Below are 27076 nucleotides of genomic sequence, written 5' to 3'. Positions count from 1 at the left end.
CGGCCAGGTGGCTCTGCGACAGAGCCAGCGGGCTCGCAGTCGCAGGTTTTAATTCAAAATCCCTGCTTTGGAGGGGGGGGGGATATAAAAAAAAAACACGAAACATTTACAAAGCGTGCACCAAAAACCGACATGCATCGGTCTTCAAACTCCGTGGTGACAGGTGGGCGTGGTCAGCAGGTGGGTGGGCGGTGCCCGTTAATGGGTAGGCGGGGCCTCCATCGGAGAAGGCGGGGCCTCTGGCTGCGTGGGAGGGGCTCGTGGCCGAGTGGGCGTGGATGTCGTAGTGTGGATGGTATGGCTTGCCATGTAAACTTTCAAACAATTGTTTTATTTTGCCAGGTAAGGGCCCCCACTGAGCTACGTGGCTCTTTTTCAGAAGCGACCTGGCCATTGCAAACAACAGCTCAACGAAGTTGGCTTATCACCACGTGGTGATGTATCGCAGCCAAGCGCATGTTTCTAAATGTGGACGGGGAAAAACCGGAGGACCTGGAGAAAAATCCACGCGGCTACGGGGAGAAAACGGAGACACGCAAACTCCAAATATATAGCAGCAGCCGTCAGGGTCGGGATCGAACCTCCGACCCTCCTGCATACCAGGCGAGGTAGTTAACATCTCCTAGCTACCGTGGCGCTCCTGTGTGCATCTCCCCCCATCATTGTGGTCGCTCTCCACAATGCGCGAGATGCGATGAGCTCAAAATTGACCGGGGATGTAGAAGGCAAAAAAGCCTTTGAGGCTTTCAGGTCACTCGTGAAACGTGGTTGCGTAGTTTTTTTTTGTTTTCCTCCGGATCCTCGCCGGGGTTTTCCTCTCCACATTTAGAAACACGCGTTTTAGAGTATTTTACTGCGACTATACAGTTCCACATACATTGTAAGCCACTTCGTTGAGCTATCATTTGTGGCCAGGTCGCTTCTAAAAAAAAAAGAGCTATACAGCTCGGTGGGTTTTTAACTGATTAAATGCAAAGTCAAAATTTGTCGTTAAAATCTTGTCCATCGTATGGGCTGGTACCCGGCCTGTAATATTCGTAGAAATGTCATGCATTCAATGAATACACATACTTGGAATATATACCCACACACACACGTGCTTGCATTCAAGTGGGGGGGAGGGGAACGGCTGCGCCGGGAGGTAAATATTGGCAGTGTGACCAAGCCAACGCCGGATGAAGGCCTTCCAAAGCTGTTGCCAATCCATCAGGATCTTCATCGTCCCCATCATCATCACGTGCATGACCCTCGGGGCGTAGCAGTGCCCACGAGCCGCCGCCACCAGGCAAGCCTATCCCGCGCAAGCCGAGCACGCTGAATGTAAGCCAAGGCCGTGTTGTCGAAGGCTGGCCTCGATCGTGCGTGTCCAAGTCGGGCCGTGGTTCGCCACCGGTGTTTCCGTCGACGATCGAGCGCAGGGCCCCCTGGAGTCCGTCCGGGCAACGTGTCCGAAGAGCCTTAAAAGTCTTCTGGCTCTGCCCCGTTTCATGCACTGCCAGGCATGTGATTAGAATCATGTGATGTAATCATCCTTACCTTGGAGCTGCACGCCAGCTGATTTAATCGCTCCGTCTCCTCGGTGGACGAGTGCTCTCCGACACGATACGCCCCTCGCAAGTTTAACCACGGAGGAAATGTACGTTCAGAGTCCTATTCTACAAAGAGTCTTTATTCGTCTCGTAGCTGGGGCATGACGTCTTGTTTTAAAAGCAACAATGTTCGAAAGAAATATTTGAAAGTTTGATTATATGACGTTAATAAAAAAAAGATTCCGGGTGCCAAATGCATTCCATTGGGTCGGTATAGATGTACCTCTGTTTAACACGTAGTCGGCTTTCGCGACGAATGTTATCCAAGAGGATTTGGGGGTTAGAGCACGTAAATATAAATGTGTCGCTAAACCCAAAAAAACCCCGACAGAATGTACACGCACGGTGCGCGTAACGTGCATGCTTAATGTATGTCGATTATCCTATGATGAACCCAACTCTCCTCTGGCCTTCGCAGCTGATTGGCTCACAAGTAACAGCATTGCACTCATCCCTCGAGTGAAGACCGAAGCAGTGGGGAGGATGTTTCCACAACTCTGGCTGTCTGCCTGAGGATGCTAGTTGTAATTATAGGCGACACTTCGTACTCGAATTGTACATTTTGTGGGTTTTACTCTCCAACACACCGGCGTGCTGAACTAGTAACGAATTTGAATATTTTGTTTACGTGACAAACCTTACGAATTGGCTGTGGTCGGGTGGTGGCGGGTTTAACGACACATTTACGTGATCTCACCCGAAAACCTACAGATGCACCTCTGTCAACTATAAATAGCGTGCGACCTTTTTCAACAGCAGTGCTACAACTCTTATAACACTGAATTACAGCCGACAACACTGCACTTCACAATAACAGGTTACATGATATCAAGCGACGATGGTGGCACACGAAACAAAACGTGACTGGGCAGGCTTATTGCATGAATACATTAAGGTAACAGAAACACTCGAAGTATGCCCGCATTACGCACAATGCAGTCGAATATGCGCCATTGATCAAATGGGCAGATAATGCGATGGCTCAAATTCTATAGGGGGTGGAACGATTCACTTCCTTGGCAATTCGATACATCGTCACGATTCAGGACCGCGATGGGACACTGGCCGAGTGTCGCGGTCTCTGCCAGCTCAGTGACGCACGCAAACCCATGACATAAAACCATATACGATTAAAAAAAAACCCCGTAAGAATCTCTCACGCATGTATTGTGAGGATTGGTGCACTCCTATTGTTCGCACTCTGCAAACACAACACTCACAAGACATTCAGACAATGCCTTGGGGTTCAGCGATGACACAGGTCTACTCTGTAAATAGCTGTTGCCTGTCGGGGCTGGACAATACCTTGAGGTTATCTCCATGGACAGACAAACGTGCTGCTTCAAATGCAATTTACAAGTAAACGAGAAGGCAATGGCAAGGGGCGATGTCTTGCATGGATGATCTGGGTTTGCAAATCTGTGAGCTACCGAACAGACTACTGTGTGTATCCTCGCATAAACTAAGGTTACGTGTAGACTGTAGCCCGACATGTTAATGTGTACCGCCAAGGGCAGTTTCCAAGCAAGTTAATGCTACAAGTTGAACAAAATGAATGACAGAACTTATTGTTTATGAACTTATACGTCGAGTGCCTTGGGTGGCTCAGAGGTGAGAAAGCTGGGCTGCCACAGCCGAGATCCTGGCTTCCAAATTGAGGCAGCAGCTGGTCATGAAAAAAAGTTCTCACGGCAAATTTTCAGCTGTGAAAAAAAATCCATCTCATGGCAAAGCGCGTGGACAAGTGCGGCCCTCACTGCGTCATGGATTAAAAGTCCACTTGAAGGAATTTCAGACGTGTACTGTCACACACTGCACCCTTTTGGCGTCATCTGGTCGAGCACCAATTGGGTCGAGGCTCAAAAGAAAGCGTCCCTTGGTGTGGACCAATCAGTTTCAAGGCCAATGCATATATTATCATAGTGTTTTTTTGTTTGCATTTTGACTGCAGGTATTGTGGTTAATGCAGACATGAATCATTGTAAAAAGGTTTCAGTTTTGTTGCCAGAAAAAAGGGGAAAACCCCTATTATATTGAACGTGGGCTTGCCAGTGCACCCATTAAAACTCGCTGGCCAACAACACACTGGAGAGAGAGGGGGGTAGTTTATCTGCCCCCCCACCCCCCTCCCCACCCCACCCCCCTCCCCACCCATTGAAAGCCGGAGACATCTGTCCTGCACTTGTAAATCTCAAAGACGCTCCTTCCCGTGCGACTGCATTTTGTTTTCAGATTTTCGCTGCAGGAATGCCCTTCGCGAGGTTCGAGGTGCGTTATAATTCACGAAGTTCGCCAGAGCGGTGGTGGGAGGGAGACGGCTGGGCGCTTTGCTTGGGGGTGGTGCACCACCGCTCGTGGGGAAGAAAGCGCGACGCAGCGAGACTTACGATCTCGCCCAGCCGCGTACGGAGGTGTGCAGCGGCCAATACGAACGAACAAACCCCGATTTGAGTGGTCCCAGTACGGGTCAAGGCTTCGGCTGGGCTGACGTGACCGGTGAGAAAGGAGATACTTTGTCGACTGCGCCAAACAATATATATACCCGCCCGGGAACCGATGGCCCTGGGGCTCTTGATGAATAAGCCCTGTGCAAGCGGTGGCAAGGAAAACGTTGTTCGTCCCACAAATTATAAAAACGCGTAATGAAAGGCACGCACGCAAAGCCATCCCAGCGAGAAGCCTCTTGCCTCTGGAGTGTAATAATTATTTCAGACTGAAACTTGTTACGAACCGCAGCGAATTTCGTGGAACGATTGAAGGGTGTGGGTTAAACAATGTGGCAGTTGTTAATGGGATGTAGCGAAGCGTTGAGGATGTTTATCCGCAGGAGAAAGGGAGGCTGCGATAGGTGGGGTGCGTGCGCAACGTGGAAGAGGGCCGGTTGCTGGTAGGAGACTTTTGGGAGTTTTGTCCAGAAGGTCCGTGACCAAATGGAACCACCTAAAGCCAAAATGTGGGAAGATCCTTCTAAGTGGTCCTGGAAGGCCGTAGCCGGCTTTACGTGGGGTACAGCGGAGGGGAAGCGATGGCGAGAGGTGCCACCAAGCACTGGCCATGAATACAGATTCTAGATTTGAAGCTTTCGTGACTGCAAGGATCCATACTCTTTGGTTCTATTGGGTAAAGTCACGGAGGTAAAAAAACAACAAAAATCACGACGTTTCGGCTACAACACAAGTGGCCTTCATCAGGTGAAGGGACCTCGAGACAGTCTGGTCCCTTCACCTGATGAAGGCCACTTGTGTTGTGGCCGAAACGTCGTGATTTGTTTTATTTTTTACCTACGTGACTTTACCGAATAGAACCAAAGAGTATGAATACAGATTGACCGTAATAAGTTAATGGTAAGCATACATTCACATTGTCTTTTAAAGAAAATCGCAGTCTTTAGATGTAAATATCATGCAAAAAAACTAGATCATTGTTGCAGTGGTATAAACGACGCTCACAAAATGAATTGGTCGACACATTCAACACGCATTCAGCTGGTTACAAATCACAAAAACCCGATATTGTTGATATGTGACTGTGGAGCACTGTTTTGCAAAGGCAGTTTTGAGTTTTTTTGCTACAAAACACATTTAACACAGGATGGCCTACAAGATGGCAGAACGTGTTGCATCCATTCCTCTGTTTATTGTGGGGTTTTGTTAACCCCCATTTTATTCTTATCACGAATATCACCCACGTGCCGATTACCGTATCTTGCCCACGTGTAGATATCACATTGGGTAGCCTTTAAGCGGGCTGCTTCTTTCGTACGGATCAGCCATGCCTCGACGTTCACATCGAGGTTGGTGAGCGAGGCCATGGACGCCTTCAGGGATGAGCCTCGTGGTAAATACTGAATCTGAAGCGCTGCCGGCGAATGATGATGATGAAAGTGAGCAGCGAGTGTTACTGTGCGATCCGTGGTTTAAACATTTCATGGTGACCGCAGTCGTATGGTAGAGGTGATGGAGACTGCATCTGATGCGTGACGTTCCAAACTGGCTGCACCTGATCAATGCAGCTGGCTGTATATAAGCCCGTCAATGGTTATTATTGATAAGCGTAAATAACTGACGAGATGTTTTTGGAAGGAAAAACAAGATGCAGTGCCTGTACGATCCACCAGAGAGCAACATTACCCCCCCCCATCCCCGTACACTTTGGATTGCAACACACGAGTCGGGACTCTTTTTCGCATCCGACTCTGAACAACGGAGCAGCTGTTTCTTTATTTAAACATGCAAAAAAAATATCCCTTGCGCTACCTCTTATTCAAAGTGTACTGCAGGCTGTCGTCGTGCCCCGACAAGAGTACATCGTGAAACATGCGCGCGGTCGCTTCGTTCAATGCCGTCGGGGATTCTGGACGAGTCACGTGGCGGGGTGATGGGGGGGTTGGTTTCGGGCAGCTGTGTTCGTCTTGGTCGTGTGGCCCAGGGAATATTCGGCCACCACCGCCTCGTGCCCGCCGCGACCACAATGTACGCAGAACGCCGAGTAAGTCGGTGTCCCTGACTGCGGAGCAAACGCAACGGCAGCGCAACTCTCTCAAAACCCACGTGGCAATTCTAGTCGTCGTTCTCGTGGCAACACGGTGGGCGGCAACTTTTCTTTTGATGACCAAAAAAAATCGCGTGCACGATAGAGGCATTAAAAAAAAAAGATGTATGCCTATTTTTGTTCTCTTCCTTCCAGTGGAACCGATGTCCTTTCAGTAAATAACGAGCGATACAATGTTTTAGCAGGGCAAATCGCTGCAAGCAATTCTGGGTTGTTGTGCTCGTGTTTTACCGGAAGCAATGTTGAAGATGAAGAAAAAGTGACATCACTCCCCAGGTGTCCCACAAACAAGCCCAGGTGTAGCTGTCCGTTCCGCGTAGGAGGCGTTCCGCCAGGCCACGTTTTTTTTTTTCCAAATGAGCACAAGCGAGTCACTCCCCTTGTGTGCGTACATTTACACGATTGACACTTCGAAGGGGACATGGCCACTAAACGCCTCCGATTTAGCACGGGTTGGCCACGTACGGTGTGAAAGAAGGTTCAACATACTACTTTTGAGCACTCATGCAATTGTTGAAACAGTGCGGATTTCTTTTCGACACACCGGTGGTGCTGAAGCGGTGATACGTTGGCACGTTCGCGTAACAAAAACATTAATCGTTTGCTTATTTATTCAGGAAAGCCACAATGACTTGGGCGACCTTATTTCAGGAAGGGTTCTTATTTTTAAGACGTTTTCAGGCAATAATTGAGTGGTTTATACAAGGCGGCGAAAACCAGAGCATCTGGAGAAAACCCACCACGGTCGCATGCGGGCCAACACTCCGTCCCCCATACAGATGGAAACAGATGGAGATTAATCAACTTTCTGCACTGCCTTCTCCTGGCGAGCCCGGGCGTGGCACCTCGACGCCCACGGGGGAGCTTTACAACGTCCGTGCAATCCACCAAATCTCGCTGTGTCCCCACAGTGCTGGATGACAGGCCATGTGCTTAGCCACCACTGCCCAGCTCGACACTTTATTAACTGGTGGAAAAGGGTGTACGACACACATTTTATTAACGCGATCAGATCCCAAAATCAATAACGGATTGTGAACGAGTGTTTAAACAACAACAAAAAATCCCCACCAAGTTGCGTGCAGCTCCCACCTGGAGTGACATCACCTTGGCACGCGTGCGTGAGCGTGCGTGTGTGCATGCACAAGTTGGTGCAGTGGCACGGCTTTACGCTGCCCGCAAACGGTTATTCCGTTAGCAATTTAACCACGAGCACAGTGCCCACGTGCGTCCGCGCGCGACTTCTCGTCGTCACCCGGCTTGTGCTGGCCATGCCCGCGTCGTTGAGCGTTCCCGTTCCGTTTGATCCGTCCGCGGCGCTTCGGTAGCGACGTCTCGAGGCCTGCGCTTGGCAGGCTGTGATAGGTGGCAACAATCGCTCGCCCGTCACCGCTGCTAGCCCTCTCCTTACCTTACGATTGTTATAAACTACAAATGAAAAGTTCGGTTTTTTTTTTCCATGGCAATTCGTCTTTATGCAATAGTGAGAGCTGGTTACAATTGCCCCTGTGCATGCCACGTATTGCCCAAAATTCACGATTCTCAATCCCCTGATTAATTCGATTAGGTGCATGGCCATAGTAGCCATCCATACTCAATAACCGTCACATAACTCCTTCCACTGACAGTAATGGTATAAATATTTCAATATGTATTAGCTCAACTGCCACAAAAGCAAGAGTGATATACTATATATATGAACGAAACTCAAACTACCTCAATGCCACACAATTGTGCCTTAGTGTTTTAGTATAAAAAAAAGTTCCTACAATGAAATGTTAAATTACCACCAATTCTTGCAGAATGCATCAATATCCAATAGTGTGGTTTCCACATCATCATTAATGAATAATACTATAAAAAATAACCTCCTACATAAGTAATGTTAAGCTACACCGAACACACATAACCTCAACCATCTACGACAGGTGATCCCCGGCTTGTTCTAGTTTTTTGTTCATACCTTATCTTGCCGGCGGTCAATCCAAACATACGTATCGATACAAAAAAAAAATCAAAACACATCTCGTCGTAGTAAAATATTTCTCATCGTCACAACGCAAAGAGATTTCTCATCGCGGATGTGAGCAGGAGCAAACCGTGAGAGGAGTCGCCGCAGGCCCTCCCTCTCCCTCTCTCTCTCTGGGAGAGGTCGGAATAATGATCGTTGCGGGTCCGAGGTTTGCGGGGGAGCAGGGGCCGGGGTCCAGAGTGCCACGGGGTCAGATGAGCTTGTAGAAGAGTAGACATGCGGCTGTGACCCAGTGGCTGGCCCAGTCGAGGCTGGACCACATGGCGATAGTGTGAGCCATGTTGTAACCCTGCCGGGGGGGGGGGGGGGGGATTCGAGTTGCAGATCTTCAAGGCGGTGCCCCATTCTTACCCAATTACACATTTGAAGGTTGGCTCTCAGTTATCTGGGATAATGAGAGTGAGGGACGGCCCAAATAAAAAAAAAACCATGGTTAAATAAAACATTCTTGGTTCTTTCGGTAAAGTCACATAGAAGGGAAACAATAAAATAATAAAAATTTCAAATTTTCTTGCTGTGGTTTTAACACCTGATGATGATTGCTTGCGTTGCAGTCGAAACGTCGTGGGAATTTAGTTTTATTATTTTATTGTTTCCCTTCTACGTGACTTTACTGAAAGAACCAAGACTATGAATCCCTGCAGTCATGAAAGCTTAAAATCATAAATAAAACATGTTCATGTTCGACTATAACTCTATTATTATTTGCGGATAATTGGGGGGAGATGTAGAATGTGTCATCTGTTTTTATTGTTTCTTAGTGTGGTCGGTTACAGTCATAAAGGAGCAGCAGCTCACAATGGAATCGGCGTGTACATGTCGCAAGCATGGATAATTCGCAACCTGGATAATCAATCTGCACACTGAAAATTATCGAGAGTTTGTAAAATGCGTTCGTCAGAACTTTGTGGCACTCTAGTTTGTATATTTGCTGCTTACGACTCGTGGTGATTTACTCTCATATCATCGGCAATTATTGATCCACCGCTGAAGGCCTCCCCCCCCCCCCAAGCCGTCACCGTCCCTTAACGTCATACGATGCAACGATCCATCTATCTCATGCACACGAGCTGGCCACATCGCTCCATCTCCATGGCAGATGTCCTCTCGAGTGCACTGCTTCCTTTGGCTGGCACTCCAACCATCATTCTAGCTACCTTCCCACTTAATAATTTTCCTGCCCATTTAACCTTTTCCCATTCCGATGACGTACTTGTACGTAAAATAAAAATAACTTTATCGGTACGTCTTCACGTCGGAAGATGTACCGAGGCTCCCACAAGGCTACGCGGGAGAGGTGTGTGGCAGTTTTCGCACCAGCTATCAGTGGCGGTCATGTGGCTACAGTTCTATGCGGTGAGTACAATGATTTAAAAGACAATGGCGCTTTGCCTCTCTAAATAAAACTACCGCCAACCGCTTGTGCGCGTTTTGACATTCAGCGGTGAACGGGACACCCACCCTGCAACTTGCAAACATCTCGGAACGGGAAAGGCTTCATGATGTTTGTGTAGTCAACGTTGATTTGCTGTTTTCATCTCCCACTGATTTTTTTTTATCAAAATCTCCCTCGCAAAGGGCATTGTACCGATGCGCTTTCCGCTGGTTTTATAAGTAAAGCGAATCAATCAATCGGCCTACCCGTCTGGCTGCGTCTATCGAATTTGAGAAGCACAGCCGCAAAATGAAACCTTGCAAGCATTGGTAAACAAGAGTGCGTTAGGATCGACGGCCGCGAGTATTAGACGCTCGTCAACGCCGCGGCTCTACTCGCTCTGCGGGAGCTCGTAACTCCGGATGGAAAAAGGTGAACGGCGACTCCTCGCCTACTCCGGTATCGGGCGGCAGGTGCGACCAATTGGAATGCGAGAGCAGCGCTTTAATCAGCGTTCTCGCCCCAACAGACGGCCCCCTTATTTATTAGAAGGCGAGCCGTCTCTCTCCCAAAGGACCAGCCAGGTCTGGCGAAACGGCGCAAGGCGCCGAGAGTGTAATCTCCCACGCATCGCTCCTGCATCCCAATTCGCAAATTACCCACCTGCGCGTTGTTACTTGCGGCTTGGGAAGCCTCGCAGGAAGTTGTTAATGTCACCGAGTATCGGCTCTCGTAGGCTGCTGCAAGGCGGTGGGGGGGAGGGGGGGGGTGCTGCGTCTGTGCCCTCTCACAATTTTGGTGAATTTACCGTCAAGGAGCACCCTCAAAACTCACGGTTGTTGCCAACCACAGTCGCACCTCGCAGACGTGCGACTGTGAATCTGCGAGTACAATTGGTCCTCTCTTTGTCTATTTTTTTAACTATCTCTCTTTCTGTTGTTGTTCTACACCACGAGCACTGCCCGCGCATTTACGCGAAATGCACGGCCGGGATGGAGGGTGGGGGCAAAGGGTGGGGGGGGGGGCGTGACGTCAGCGCGACGCACAAACCCGGCTCAACGCTGTGGGATGCGGGTGATGTCATCGCGCAGGTGTGCGCGGTGGTGACGTCACCCGACCCCCAAAGCCTTGCTTACCTCCTCCTCGAGGGATTCAGAGTCCGTCTCGAACAGGGAGCCCAGGTAGGTGAGGTGGAAGAGGGTCAGCGCTCCAAAGCAGAGGTTTGCCAGCCGCACCCACACCGTCTGGGGAGGCAGGACGGTGGGCGTGAGACATCTTTGCATGTGCAGTCAAACCTTGGATTGCGAGTAACTTGGTCTGCGAGTGTTTTCAAGACGAGCAAAAATTTTAAATAAATATTAACTTGATAAACGAGCGAGGGTCTTAGCAATACGAGTAGTACCGTATACGCTTTGTCTGCCGAGCGTCACGTGATCACAACTGATATACGAGTGCTTTGATATACGAGTGCTTTGGATTACAAACACGTTTCCGGAACGAATTATGCTCGCAATCCAAGGTTTTGCTGTATGTTGAACTTCTTTCGCGCCGTACGTAGGCAACCGTGCTAATCGAAGGTGCAGGGCGAAGGACAATAAACTAAACACAAAAAAACAGTTCTAAACAAATGGGTTTTCAATCTAGATTTAAAAGGGCATATTTCCATTGGCTTCTCTTTTTCTTTAGCGTCTTTTTACAATTCTGTTGCAATTGAAAGCGTAAAGAAGATTGCAGGGGACTGAAAAATTACGGATGGAGGGAGAACGGTCAAGGTTGAAATCAAGCTTGTGAAACCAAGGCAAGGAAATAACACGGCGGTGATTCGGATGAGTTCAGGGAATGAACCGAGACGGACAGGAGCTCGTACTCGGTGATGAGACGCAAGCGTGGAAGGAGACGGGAGTATAGGGGGAAGGCAGGAGTCCGTGGTTGTGTTAGAGGCGGCAGTAAAGGATCTACAAGAGAAACGATCGAGACTGATCGAAGCAGTGTTTCCCGACCTAAAGAACGAGATCCACCGCGGATGAGGTGTGAGGGAAGGGCCAGATGACGATGATTCACCAGATGATGGCACGGAGACATTTCCACGTGGAACTCTATAGCTTGCAGCGTTAGAGGATGGCCCTCAGAAGATGACGTCACAAACCTACTTCTGAAGACCCTTGAATACCTCACTTTACCCACGCTTTATCCCGGGAAAATATTGCTCATCGCTTGTTAACACAAATCGATATTTTAAAATTTCAGAGCTGAAACGTAGCCAAATTCCGTATCACGCCGAATTTTATACAATGAGAGTATTTGTGTGCAGTCATTTGGTGATCGGACGAAGACCATCAACTCACTCAGGGTTAATTACGGCCGGCTGAAATTCAAAATCAAACCAAGGGATCTCCGCGTCCGCCGGCTCAGTGCTCCGACCCCTGAATTAACTGGTCACTTGACAAAGTATTTCTTCGTATAGTGTGGATGGGTCTGGAGTTCCCATCTCGCTCATCATCTGCACCGCGTGCTTCCTTCCCTCATTTTTAAATCATTAAGTGAGTTGCAGTGCTCCCCTATCAGCGATCATTTAATCTCTCCGTCTTCTTTATAGCCCTTTGTCATCATATGAAATCCCTGCAAACCGTAAATTTACATACGCGCGTTGCCTTTTACATACACACACCTAGCTAGGCAGGTTATACACCTTCTATGTACCGTATTTGTAAACAAATGGGACCAACGCAATAACCTGAAGCGAACCACATCCGTACTTACGATGAAATAGTAAAAAAAAATTAAGTCAGCAGCGCTCTGCAAAATCCCCACCGGGATGGGGTGGGGGCAAACTGGTGAACACGTAAAAATATATTAACTAAAAAAAAAACCACTGCAATTCATCACGAGCACATTTTACAAAACAGCGCTCCCGAGAAACTTTTCATTCTCGGGTCGCAAACGTGGCCCGCGACGGGTTCCGGGATGCGCGGCTCGGTCACCTGCTTGTGCCGGTGCTGGCAGTCGGGCTGGCACCGCCGGGACAGGATGCACGCACTGAATACGCCCGCCAGCTTCTTCCTCAGCACTGCGGCAGCGGACGGGACGGGACGGGAGCGTGAACAATCGCGAGCGGACCGCGCCGCCCGCTACGCCTGCGATGATGACGACGATGACTTAGGCTGGGATGGGGGGGGGGGAAATGTGAATGGGTAAAACTAAAAGTTCGATAATTGCTGTCGTGAGGAAACATTCCAAGCAAGTGATGATGATGGTTGAGGGGCATTTGGCAGTGGTGGTGATTATGATAGTGATAATGACTGATGGTGGTGATAAATGATACTTATGGCGATGTTGATGATTATGGTTGTGGTGGCTGATCATGGTGGTGGTAATGATGATGATGATGGTGGTAATGCTAATTATTTGGTGACTGCGCCATCGTCATAATCATGGGGATCAAGATAGGGCCATAGGCCTGTTTGTGGAGATAGATTAATATTTGACCATAGGGATCATCATGGTAATGGTGCGGATATATTTGACCCTGGTGGTGAAGATGGTGGTTACCATTACGGTGATCATGATTTGGTCATGGTGAAGATATGGTATTGATGATAATAACAAAAAATGGTGAATATTTGGTCATGGACTGACAATTCTGAACAATGAGCATCCCAATTCCTCACCGTGCTCCGTGTAGGTTACTAGTCCGAGCGACAGCAAAACAGCGCCCAGGTGAAAACTCAGACCCTGTTGTGGGAGCAAAAGTACAGGCCATAAAATAATTTATTCTGACGGTGGCATTCATACATTAATAGATGTCTGCCATTAAATCCATGAATTCAGTCATGTCCTTACTGCAATATGGAGATATATAATGGGACAATTAGACGAAAAATGTGTTTTGTTTTATAAAGTGTTGTCGTCATTCAAGCAACTTGCACCACAAATCGCAGAAAGCTGAAAGGCAGCAGCCGGGGCAGCGTTACCAACAATCGCCTAAGCTCCACAGTCCTCTATATATTAAGATGTTTTCGGCCGTTAAAGGAGAGTTTATCCAGGAGACGATGATGGTCATAAGAGGCTCACGTGCAGGAGGGCGCTGGCAGCGTACGTCACCAGGATGGCAGGGAATGTGCCGAGCTGCACGGTATTCTTAAAGACATCTGCCACGGGAGGCCGGGGATGCACAACAACACACAATGTAAACGGTCAACAAGCAACGGCGTAAATTGTTATTTTAAGTTATGAATTGTATAATATAGTATTGAACTGGGACCCCCATATTGTAAAGGGACACAGCCAATTAGTAAGGTTTGTCAAGTAAACAGAACATGTCAATTCGTTACTAGTATAGCACACCGGTGCGTTGGAGAGCTAAGCCACAACATTTATAATCTGAATACGTTTCGCCAATAATTAGAACTGCCTTCACCAGGCGACATCCAGATGTGGAGAAATCCTCCTGTTTCGTTCCTTAAATAGAGGGGTGATGGCATCACTTGTTCATACTCTTTGGTTCTATTCGGTAAAGTCACGTAGGTAAACAGTCCAGTCCCTTCACCTGATGAAGGCCTGGACGTTGTCCTCTGGACAGTCCAGTCCCTTCACCTGATGAAGGCCACTTGTGTTGTGGCCGAAACGTCGTGATTTTTTGTTATTTTATTTTTACCTACGTGACTTTACCGAATAGAACCAAAGAGTATGGATCCTTGTAGTCACGAAAGCTTCAAATCTAGAATCACTTGTTCATGTTTTTGTTTTTTGCTTGTTGCTGTTGCACCCGATTCAAGAGCCGAATGGCTCACAGGGCTATACCAAATAAATGAAACTGAACTTGTGAGCACTTCTTGGCGATGTGGTGGGTGGGATTAATGAATGCATATACATGACAATGGGTATCCATTGCCGGTTGGGTTATGCATATGGTAATCGACGCGCACTATGCATACACATTTATATATTTACGTGATCTAACCCAAACAAACCTGTATTATGGATGGTGGCGCAAGCCTACGTGTTAAACGGACGTGCGTTTCTCCGTGTGATTGGCAGTTCACCGGCATTGATTCAAGTAAGGCTGACTGCTGATGTATGTCGAATTTGGTCCACAGCTTGCTTGTCATGAATCAATGCTGCCGAAATGATCAGAATCAGAAGGCTTGTGCGGCTGTGGGTTGCAACATACTTTTATTTTTACGTGGAGGCACGGATACGTGACGGGAGGCAGCGCCTACTTTATTTATTTCGTCAACACGCAAGACAGGTGTACGTGCAGTGGGACGCCTGTAATCTGGACCAACACGAGACAATTCGTATTTAGAAGCGTGCACCGACCGCCGTGGTAAAGTATGGTCGAAACAATCTCGATTTTTAAGCTTTCGTGACTGCAGGAATCCATACTCTTTTGGTTCTTGCGGTAAAGTCACGTAGAGTAGAAAAATAATAGATCACGACGTTTCTATCGCAACACAAGCAATCGTCATCAGGTGGGACAACCACGGCAAGAAAAAAACTGCCGTGGTTGTCCCACCTGATGACGATTGCTTGTGTTGCAGTTTTTTCTTGCCGTGGTTGTCCCACCTGATGACGGTTGCTTGTGTTGCGATCGAAACATCGTGATCTATTACGTTTCTACCTACGTGACTTTACCGAAATAACCAAAGAGTATGGTCGAAACAACCTCCCAGTGACCGATGTGGCAACCGGTGTAGCAGTGTTTGCAGTGGTGAACGTCGTAGACTATGAAGACAGTGGCCTGAGTTGGGCTCCCGACCACGGCCAACATCAGCGGAGAGTGATAGCGAATCCCTTCTTTTACAAGCTGACACCAACCGGCGTGGGGTGGTGAAGTATTATGCAACAACCCCGATGACCGGAACGGCATCGGCAATCCATAATTCACGGGAAGATTGACAGGGCCGTAAATTAAATTGCACAGAATAGAAAACCGCATCTCAAGGCGCTGTACAAATCTGGGAAAATGTGTCAATCTGGAGAGAAAGAGAGTTTGAAGAGGTTTTGTTTTTATAGCAGGGAATCGGGGACGGTGGTGTGGGGGGATGCAATTGAGACTACATTACGGTAGAAAGGCACTTCATTGAGAGGGAGGCCGAGGCACAAGAGTAGAGGAAAAGTCTTGAGCCTGGGATGGAACCGAGTAAGACTCTGAGCAGTGTGTGCAACAGGAATGTAATGCGAGGCGGTGGGAACAACAGGAGAGTGAAGCGACCTCTCGTCGAGTGATGGTTGACCGAGTTTAGAGAGGAGGCCTCGGTTGTCGGAGTGAGATGAGAGGGGGGAAGAGGTAGGCCACGTTGTGTTCGTGGACATTAAACCAACATTTTTGTTTTGTCTTTTCCTGAAATAATTTTGTTGTTTGTGACACAGATCCATCTCCATTTGTCGAAAGAGCAAAGTTCCGCGGGTGCTGTCGTCATCAATATTTACAGCGCCGACGTTGAACCAGCACATTTCGGGCCCATTATTATTGAACATTCAAGCTTCCCATTTATCTTTTGAAGGCCAGAATTTTAAGCGAGAGCAGAGGCTAAAAATAAAACTAATTATACCACACAGTGACAGAAAACAACTTAACTTAAAAAAAAGATATTATTTGCAATGTCAAAGCCGATTTTACATTGGGACTGACAGAAGCTGAAGCGAATGCTCGAACCATGGCTTTAAATATAACCTACGCTCTGCTAAACGCATCACGATGGTAACGAAGACAAAATAATGAGTAACTAACGCAAGAAAAGAGCCATATCAAATAAGTCTTGCTGGCTTAGATTTAAAATATGAAAGTAATCAAAACTTTTAGCTTTTTTCTTCTTTGTAACAAAACATATAAAAGTTATTAAAATGGTATAGCCAATCTTGGCACTTAATAATCTTCGTTTGTTTTTTATCGGTTTTTCTATTAAATAATCCCTTCGCACTCATTGCTTTGTATCAGATACACATTTACATTGTAAAAAAAAAATATTCAAATTAAAGGCAACTCTAAGTGCCTAAATAAAAATTGACATGCACCTATATCTGCATAAGTCCAAAACAAAGAATAATCGTCTTTCCAGATCAATATTATTCAGCAGTATTTGTTTAAGCAAGGAAACCCTGGACTGTTTGTGATCTCCTGGGTCTCCTGGGTGAAGGCTTCCACACGCCCGTGTCAGTCATGGGAGTTGTTTGACCATACTTCACCATTTTTGTCAGTGTCGATTGGTGAAGTGGAGGACCCAGGACCGGTTCAGACGTCACTCGCCAATTATGTTAGCCGTGGCCGGGAATCAAACTCGGGTCATCCGTTTCACAATGCAGCGCGAGCAAAAAACAGCGCGCCGCCACTTCTCCGCAAGAGAGTCGCGTGCTTGCGGTACTGTAGTCCCACGTCAGCCGCGGTGCATGTGTATTCAGGCACCACGTTGCTGGACGATCTGAGCACTGCAACTGGGAACTCACACGTGTTGAGCCAGCGAGACATGGGAATGTTCCAGCTTGTGACGACTTCCACCATGGACCTCGGCACTTCAATGTTGAGCGGATGGGAGACGTCCATGTCCCTAAATATGTAAACACGTCACGAGTTACCCACACATCACAGCAGACGGAGGATCTCCCATGTAGCGGTGTATGTATGTGGAACGTCTATTCGCACCGTACGTAGCAAACCGTCCGAATGGGAGGAGCTTGCATTGACAGTTGGGGCAATGCTGTTAGCAGGCACCTTTGTTGGCTGCCTTTGTCTCCACCATGCTGATGCTTACACAAAGCCACGAGCACTCAATTTAAGGCTGAGCTGACATTGGGGAGGCCGAGAGAGGGTTCCGATATCGCCCCGCCACACTGATGTTAGCCATGTCCGAGAGTCGAACCCAGGTTTTCAGATTCGGCAGTGAAGTGCGGTTAGCACATACACCACAGCTCCCCACAAACTACACGCACGCACACTATCACACGCGTCACCCTGGAATGATTCAGTTTGGAGAGATCTCGCCAGCAATTAACATTGATCAAGTCCATCATAGTTGACCGGCAAACGTATTAAACCACATCCTGGTCTAGTTCAGAGTGAAGCTAGGGTTATTGTTGATGTTTGTGCATGTGCATACATGCGCTTTATTACACGCTTGCTATGCCCTGTAGATTCAAATGAATAGTTTTTTAAAAGTAGATTGTTTTTACTCTTCCAGAGCAGCGCATCACCCTCCATGTGTTCGAGAACGGTCCGCAGAAGGAGATATTGCAAAACTACTTCCGCGAAGGTTTTTTTTTAATCCATAACCAGGACATGCTTTTCTGCGTGACCTGCTGCAGACAAATGTTTGTTTCGTGCGAGTCAAACTTGACTGCTTATAAAAAAAAATCCTGACAGCCTGAATTTAGCCAAAATAAAGTAATAAAAAACCGAAATGTATCATGGTAGATTTTTGTGTGTGCAGTCATGAGTGACGAGACTGAGTCCAACTTGTACAACACGGGAGAACCCGGTTTCATCACGTGTGACCGAAGCCTGGATTCGAACTCAGGTTCTTAGTGGTGCTACTCAATACTCTCAACCTCTGAGCAATTGTGCCAGCTCAAAAGAAATTGCAAAAAAAACAGAATTTGCTTGCCGGAAATTGGTACCGCTATGTGAACATGGAGCTGGCTTGGGCCGGGGGGGGCTGCGGGGGTGGGGGCTGGGGGGGGCTAGGGGAGGCGGGGGGGGGGCTGAGGGGCGGGGGCGTGTTTAATCTGTACAAAGCAATACCCTCAGCATAAAGCCAGGGTTATCAATGTTGTTCGTGCGAGTGCATGCACATACTTCATCGCATGCTCACTATGCCCGGCAGCTTAAATTTACAGCAATTGCACAATTTGTTCTGGGGTTGTGTAACTTGGCATAGACCGAGTGACCACAGCCCGAAAGCAAAGTTTCCTAAACTCCAATCCCCATTCTCTACCACGGGTCTGCCTTCCCACACTTGTCAATATTTTCAATTCGAATCGCGGTTAATGTTTAGTTTTATCTTCTTCAGCCGTCCATCGCGAACGACAATGACTGCGGGGAACAGCTCGCCAGCGGCATTTCCCTGATCGCCGGTGGGATGAGATGCACAGCCCTCAAGCGGAAGCGTCAGCCACACCCGCGCGTCTGGTACATCGTCAGTCGTCGCACATGCAGATTGCATCTCACAGTCGTCGAGGGAACCACAGACAAAACAAAACGGCGCATGCCAGCGAGGCGGCCACTGGGGAACCGCAAGTTCCATGCCAGCGTCCTGGGTAGTAAGTGTTATTTCCCAATTGCTTATGCCTCAAGAGTATAGAAAATGGCTATTATTCCCCACAAACTTTGCTTTATCAGAGCAGTGAATTTTAACAAATTGAAGGTTATATACAGTGCTACAGTGACATGAAGCGAGGTGTTTTATGATGAAGTTTTGTGCTAGATTCACTGCCATTAAATTTACACAAGATAGAATTATACTCTGCTCGGTTTTTTCGTAAATATTACAGCAAAGAAGTTAGTATAAAATAAAAACCAGGGCCGAACAGCAGGGATCATTACTCATGCTCGCTCCACAATTTCTAAGCAGCATTGCTCACGTCAAAGAGAGTTGTGCTCTCTTCTGTGTGTGTGTGTGACATCAACATCGGCCCAAGCCATTATCAGCTTATTGAAGGGATGCGTCCCTTGAACACAAAGTCGTGATATCTGAACCAGTTTCCCACCACCCGACTTCACCCACCGGCACTGACCGGCATTGTGAAGTATGGCCTTTATCAGGCAATGGATTGGAAAGGTTCGGTGAAATAGATGGGTTCTCTAAATTGGCAGCGTGGTGGTGGTGTGTCAAACGCGTGCACCTAAATATCCGGTATGGGCTTTGCGGATGGAATTTGACAAAAAAAAACCAATCCCATCGTAGTGCTCGTGGGAAACAGCGACCACAGCACGGCTTGTCTGCAATAAACCAGCGAGTGGAGGGAGTGAGCTGCTGCTGCAACGCAGCTGTTTTAATTTTTTTTCACAAACCTTTCGTGTGCAATGCTTATAAATCGGAGAAATATGACTCCCGTAATGTTTAACAATGATGAGACGATGCTACAATAACTGGACTGCCCTACGTTGTCAATGAGCACGACGGTACTTAAGATTTCGAAGGCAGCCTGCTCTCTCACCCCCTTTTTCCCGATCACACCTGCTCAACGGATGACGGCTGTAAAGTGTGAGTGGTCTGGCGAGTGAAGTCCTCCTGTAATGGGTGTATTTATAGGCAGCACCTATGCACTGCTCGGACATTACCCCCTCTGGAAGGGCAACGGAGGCTGTGGCCGGGCCAGCAGTTGGCTTCCCATCTGCTATGGTGGAAGCACTGCGTTTGTGTGCCCCGCTGTGCCCCTAGTAAGCTCGCCGGGTGGTGGCGTCTGTAGATGGCCTACGAGTATTTGTTTAATCTAAAACGCCGGACTGTGTGGGCGATTATAGCATTTCAGACATTCTCTGATACGTATTCATTCATTCAGTATCCCTGCCCATTATCTGGAGGATTGGAGGCTTTGGTAGCCACTTTATCCTGTTATTTGTACACTGTGCCAGTGTTACCTGTACACTGTGCCATTCGTTTCAGCTGGGGCTATGTTCCACCAGTTGTCCCCACTTTCACCCATTGCTTTAATTGGATAACCTTGACATGCTTTACCTTTGGCCATACCTTTGATTTATAAACGAAACTATTTTTAGGTTACCAGGTAAGGGCTACTGAGCTGTATAGCTGTTATTCAGAAGTGGCCTGGCCACAAATCTCAATAAAGTGTCTTAATATGTGGAGGGAAACGAGGAGAAAAATCAACGCGATCACAGAGAGAACATGCAATCTCCAAATGCACAGGCGTTATTGGGTTGGGATCGAAACCACGACCTCCTGTACACCAAGCGAGGTAGTTAACATCTCATAGCCATACGTGGCGCTACTTTGGGCCAGCAAATGAATGCTGCTCTTCTCTATTTGTTCACTGCAGTCCATCAAAGTGTCCCCATGTTCTGTGAGTTGGACGATAATCGTATCCATAGTGTTAGCAGTCAACAGTAAAAACTCCAGATGCCTATGATAATAAAACCACATAATTTTAGACTATTTTAATCATAAGTCTATGATTCACCTTTCAAGTAACTCTGACATCATAAAGAAACATCCTTAAATACATTTTTCCAGTTTATTTCTGAATAACATTTTTTGCCTGATCTAAAAAAATATTTCCCATTCCCTGATGGGATGTAAAATTAAAGTGCGGCTATTTTTCACCATTAACTCCGCCATTTTACAAGCACTTGCAGCAATGTGGAACCAGGGCCAACGTCCCATTACGGCTAAAGTGTTCGCGAGCGTCGCGTAACCATGTGCAAATGGCGTAATTCTCTTGTACAGCAGCGTCATTTAAAAAAAAAAATTCCCCACATAGGCCGTCATTCAAATGACTCAAGGCGATTAAAAATCTGAGGCTGCCAGATCCGGGCTGTGCGGGGGGGGGATGGGTCAGCACAGGCCAAGCAAACTGCACCAGCCTCTGATGTTGCCAGGGTCCGTGTCTGGTAAAGAATTGTCAAGCTGGAGGAGAACTTCTGCTCTGTACAGCACTTTGCGACCTCCGGGTGAAAGGTGCTTTTAAAGTGCAAACTATTATTGTTACGACTTCTGCCGTCTGAGGAATGCTGACGACATTCCCACGCACGATGAGTAATAAATGTAAAATGACTGAGAAAAAAAATAAAGAGTAAGCTGGTTTTGGGGCATCCCCTCGTACACCGTAAATATATGAATAGAGAAAATAAGAGAATTACAGGATCATTAAAAATAAAAGCACTATGTTTTATTGCGACTATTACTGTCACCGCGATGGTAAAGGCCCCACTATTATTTTTAATTAGCCGGTTACGTATTGTATATGTTCACTGAAGCAGAAAATTTACACATCGGATACGAAGACATTTCAAAGCCCATCAAGAGTGGGTTGACTTATGTCTTGGCGTTTGCTTGCACGATGCTCATTCACGCCGTGTCTTCCAAATGTTTACTGCCTCCTTCTTTCAATGCATCATTACTCGAGATGTAATGTCTGAACATATAATGTCTAAAGCTGGCGTGTTTACCATGAGGCTGTTGTTTTTTTGTGTCGTCGTGAATTTTTTGCCATCTGTCGCGGCTGCTTGCTTTGTAATCCGACACAACTGAAGCGTGTCCCCCCATATTGTTCCACGATGTAATCTTCTGCTGAATGCGATTCGAGCTTCTTGAATCCGTGTTTTTGCACCGTGGATCCATGTCGCCTGCCCTCACCTCTGTTTATCGTTGCCTGCACAGAACACTGCACCTGTCGGGAAATCTTAACAATGTAACACATTTGCAACAACAGAAAAAAAGGGGTATTTTTTTTTTTTAACGGGGTGAATGGTTTTGTGTAGCGCGCCCGACTGCGTCTGTGCTCGTTGTGTGGAGCGGCAGCGTCGTGGCGAGCACGTAGCGCTGCGAGCCAGGCGACGCAAGTTCCATTCCCGTCCACGGCTGACATCGTTTTGCGATTATTTGAACAACGCCTGGGGCCTCCCCTAGGTTGCCTCAGTCTTAAAAAAAAATAGAACGTGGTTCTGGCCACAACCACCCTCTCGTGCACCGTGCTGGCCTTCATAGGTTCTGGCTAACCTGCTTCCATTCCTCCCTTCAAACCCATCTCTTCTCGCTTGCTCACCCTACTACTGCTACTCCCTGCCCCCCAGCTACAACCAGGCCTACCCCAACCCCTATCAATACCCCTATCACGATCCCAAACCCTGTCACTACCCCCAACTCCTCCTTAAACTCCCATGGCTGTTCTCCTAGTTGTCACCATAACTACACCATCACTTTTAATAACCCCACACATTAGCTCAACCACTATAATCTAATGTACAATTTTATAATTGCTGCAAAACGCCTTGGAATAAAGCGCTATATACATCTGCATAAGATAAGCAATAGCCCCAAACAGCCTGCGTAGGCTACGCTTTATTTGCTTGTGCATATGTGCGTGTGCCCGTGTGTATGGATGTGCATGCATGTGTGGGCATACATATGTGTGTGTGTGCATGTGTTGCATGAGCGGTAGTGTCGCGATTTAGCACTCTGTGCTACGAACCGGGTGACCCGAGTTTGATTCCTGCTCACGTCCAACACAAGTCACGATTATTTGAAACGGTCCAGGGCCTCCCCAAGGTCGACTCAGCCTCAAATAAGCACCTGGTGCAGTGTGTAAACATCGCCACTGGGAGGAGACAAAGGCGGCCGGGCGTGGTCGCAAACAGCACTTGCCCCAAAAGTCTATTAAGGCTATATAGGGGGGGGGGGGGAGGAATCATTGTCTTTGTTGCATGAGCGAACCTCCCTGCCCCACTCCTCACCACTTGACATGATCCTTCTCCTCGGAGTAGCCCCCTCCGGCGAGAGTGCAGCTCGTCTCCGACAGGAAGCCCACGAAGTAGCTGCTGAAGTGGAAGGACAGCGCCGTCTGGTACGCGTTGAGCCACCTGGGAGGGGAGAGGGCACCGGCGTCACTGGCCGATGGGTGCCGAGGAACTGTCATGTTCCGCTCGTGCCTTTATTTCGCCACTGTGGGCGCCCACATTAGAACATGGGGACACTTTGACCGCCTGAAGTGAACAAGTAGCACTACGGTGGCGCAATGTTAACTACCTCGCCTGGTATGCAGGAGGTTGCGGGTTCGGTCCCGCCCCTAACGCCTGCTGTATATTTAAAGTTTGCATGTCTTTCTTCCCCGCGGTCGAGTGGATTTTTCTCCGGGTCCTCTGGTTTTTCCCTCCACACTTAGAATCATCACGCGTTTAAAGTATTTGGCTGCTGTAAACGTCCACACGATAAGCCACTTTGTTGAGCTATCATTTGTGACCAGGTCGCTTCTGAAAAAGAGCTATATAGCTCAGTGGGCCTTACCTGGTAAAATAAAAATAGTTTATTTAAAATAGTCAATTTGTCCAAGTGGGATTAATACGGCGACTTACAATGTCACCCAGGCAGGGACACAGCCACACGTTGGAAGTTTGGGTGGTGTATAAACACATTTTAATTTGTTTAAAACATCTTAATATATGCAGGGCAACAGAGCTTGGGTAATTGTTAATGCCAGCTCACTGCCTGGCTGCCTTGCTTGCCTGTCTGTAGTTCCTCGTGGCTCTTAGGCGTTCTCTGTCATTAGGAGCAAGTGATACTGTGCAGTGCATTACAACCTGGAACAGTCCCATTGTTACTAATTATTATAATAATAATAAATGGTTCCCGGTCATTATTGATTATGTTACAGATATTATTCGCTAAGTTCACCCCCACCCTGTAAAAGATAAGGGCTGTTCTACTCTACTTTAATTACATTACATCTATGCAACTCGCAGCTACTGACTGGCTACCAAGATCCAAGAAGTCGAAATAAAAATCCTAGTGACGTGTGGCTTAGTTTGAAATTAAACGGCGTATATGGCTGCTAAATTTGATTGTGATGACAGTTCTCCCAACTTACCAGCGAGCTGAAAAACATTTATGATTAGCACGTTCTTGTACCCATGACAATTTAATTTGTTTGGCCGTGTCAGCTGGTGGAGGGTCTTAACGACACAAATTTGGCCTCACCCCAAAAAATCTCTTAGGATTTGTGATATTGTCTGCGAAAAACCTCTGCAGCTTGTGTGCATTTAGTTTGCTGGGGGAGTCTGCATCGGCACATTACCTTGGCAATCTGGCCCTTGAGAAGAGAAATGGAGAAGAGGGGCAGGGCAGGGCAGGGAGGCGACATGAGAAAAAGAGTTCAGTCGAGAGAGAAACTGAAACGTTAATGCAGAGACGCCTGACGAGAGACAATCGAGCAAAGCTCGACGCGTCGTGCAAACTTAGACACGCGCCTCCTGTTGCCAGCACTCGAGCCGGGTTCAGTGACACATCCCACCCCCCCCCCCCCGCCATTCGATACAACGCAAGGACATTTAAAAAACGCCGAATGGAAATGGAACGCGTCCGAGAGAACGTCCGCCCTGGAGATGGAGCGATGAGATCAGTTCGTGTGCAGGTGCTCGACGGATTGGCGCATCGCGAGATTGTGGCATGTGGTAGTTGGCGGTTTGGGAAGGTCCTTCATCCAGCAGTGGACTGATCTTGGCTGATTGTGATGAATAGGAAGTGCAGGCTTTGCCGATTGCCCTCTGACTTATGTTTACTATTAATATTGGTTTATTGTGAAAAGTTGAAAACTTATTTTTATACATAAAAATTAGGTGTCATTGCATTCACGTAATTTTTTTTATTCTTTTAAAACTGAAAATATTTTTCCATTATTTTATAACGCGCGCCAAAGGGCAGCTTAATTATTACGCTAAATCATAAGTTATTAAATATATATTTGTCAATTTAGGAAACGTCACACTTGAGTCTCAAGAATCAGCAATAGGGGATATTTGGTATAGGTAAACCATAAAGTTACTTTGTTCACTCCGTTGCTGGCAGAGGGCCTCCAACTCAGGACATTTGAAAGAATGAGTAAGTGTTTGATATGTTGGAAAAATATCAGAATACCTAGAGATAACATGAAAAAAATGTTTTTGCAAGGGCAGGTGAGCTACCTACCTACTTCGAATACTACCTCTTAGAAGCGCCCCTTTTCCCTGCAGGTTTTCGTGATTGTCCTATAAGGCAAATCTCGACATGATCCACCAACCCTGTGTACAAATCCCCAGATTACAAATGCCAGTGCACCCAAAACCGATGGCAGGATCTTTAGCTCAAGGCAATGTATGTGGCCGGGTTAAGGTGATAATAACAATAAGAATCTTTGCTCTTATTTTGGTGCTTAAATGGCTCGGCAACTGAAAGTGCCTTACATGACATCGAAATCTCAAACATTTAAACCCCGGGGGGCAATAGCTGTTCCCGTGTGACTTATGCTGACTGGATGGGCCTGCAGGTGAGCACTAGCATGCCAGTAGCGGGGCGCCAGGATTGCTACGTGTTATCCCAATTTGAGTAATTTGGTTCACTGCGTTACTATGAGCAGTCGGCAGGGTTGCAATTGGCCCACTGCAGGCCTGGCTGAAGGGGTACACGTGGCCAGCCCTCCTACCCGGCTGGCAAATTCACAGGTGGTGCCAGTTCTCTCTTGTCTCCTCATGGCGCAACCACAACAACGGGAATGAAAAGTGCATTAAACCAAATAAATAAATACTCGTCTTGCCTCGGCGGCTGGAAACCCTATGATTTGAGTGAAATTACAAAATATGTTGATTAAAAAATGTGTAATAATGGGGAGGATAGAGATTGCGGTGCTACCTCAAAGGAAAAAAAAACTTTCTATATAATTGATCTGTAATTATTAAAATTCTCAAGTATATAAAAATTATATAGATTTTTTTATTCCTATTATACGAAGAGGTCCACTTCCTATTTACAGTCGTATTATCAGCTGGCTATCTATTTTTTTGCCAAATCATCTCTGTCCATGCATGCGCTGTCAATTTCAGAAAAGCCTTTACCTTATCTTCCGTCTTTTTTTCCCCTTCCTGGAAGAGCAGCAAAGCAGTAGATAACGAGAAAAAATGGTTTAATAAAGAAGATTTGATCAAGATAAATGACAACAGGTGGCGGTGACATCACCACAGCGCCTGTGCCAGGCCAGGTGCACACACAAAGATAAACACACAAGATAAACAAAAAGACAAAAAAGACAAAGATCCCCCATATAGTCTCGACAGCCTGTTGGGGCAAGTGCTGTTAGCGAGCACCTATGAAGGCCGGCACGGTCACACGGAGGAGGTGGATGGCAAGCATCACGCCCGGCCACCTTTGTCTCCCTAGTCCCGATATTTACACACTGCACCAGGTACTCATTTTTGGCTGAGTACACCTAGGGGAGGCCCAGGACGGGTTTTCATAATTGTCACTGATGTTGGCCGTGATCGGGAATCGAACTCGGGTCGCCGGGTTCGTAGCACACCACCGCTCCCCACACAAGATAAACATACACACACACACAGACACACTGACGCACACAGACACATGGCACAGCAGATCCGCTTCAGCTGCCCGTTCGAGCGGAGCTGCTGTGTCTCGGGTGCAAAATGCATTTCAACAAAACCGACATGTTTCTGTCAGTATCGATAGCGCTGCGATGAACGTCGTGCCTTGAGGACGAGACAATGCTACCCAGTGCCGTCCCTTTAAAAGATCAATGGCGCAACACGGCGCTGGCCTCCCTGCACCGGTAACCACTTTGGCCAAAACTATGATCATGTGACCTCTTATACGCCCTGTCTCCATGACCCACAGAGCTCCGCGTTAGATACTTGAAGTCCCCGCCTCCCAACACCGCAGTTCCGTGAATTGAGACGATTCGAGTCGGCTGCTAATCTGAGCAGAATTCCAAATTCACAGGGATGACTTTGCTTCTCTGGCTGCGCCGGATCGTACGTCAGAATTCACGCCGGGCGGATATACACATGCACATTACTTTAGAGAGACCTTCCCAACT

The 27076-nt window shown here is 47.4% G+C and overlaps 1 protein-coding gene across 2 annotated transcripts in view; it reads right to left on the bottom strand.

Moving 5' to 3' along the window:
• Positions 1-1653: 1653 nt before the first annotated feature.
• Positions 1654-27076, bottom strand: part of PORCN (porcupine O-acyltransferase) — a 122349-nt gene continuing 96926 nt past the window's right edge. Inside the window, exons 7-15 of one of the 2 annotated variants that reach the window (XM_032966588.2) lie at positions 26082-26108; positions 24290-24304; positions 22953-23078; positions 16994-17094; positions 13619-13695; positions 13216-13279; positions 12529-12614; positions 10684-10791; positions 1654-8461 (exon numbers count right to left, since the gene is read on the bottom strand). In XM_032966588.2, the coding sequence (XP_032822479.1) occupies positions 8363-8461; positions 10684-10791; positions 12529-12614; positions 13216-13279; positions 13619-13695; positions 16994-17094; positions 22953-23078; positions 24290-24304; positions 26082-26108 (703 nt within the window). In that variant the 3' untranslated portion in view covers positions 1654-8362. The remainder of the gene's footprint in view (positions 8462-10683; positions 10792-12528; positions 12615-13215; positions 13280-13618; positions 13696-16993; positions 17095-22952; positions 23079-24289; positions 24305-26081; positions 26109-27076) is intronic. The other variant, XM_032966589.2, reaches the window with a different exon arrangement.

This window comes from Petromyzon marinus, chromosome 36 (assembly GCF_048934315.1).
Source record: "Petromyzon marinus isolate PM22_M1 ecotype Great Lakes invasive population chromosome 36, UKy_Petmar_22M1.pri1.0, whole genome shotgun sequence".
NCBI lineage: Eukaryota > Metazoa > Chordata > Hyperoartia > Petromyzontiformes > Petromyzontidae > Petromyzon > Petromyzon marinus.
The sequence above is the reverse complement of the archived record's forward strand: the minus strand, read 5'-3'. Positions and strand labels throughout refer to the sequence as shown.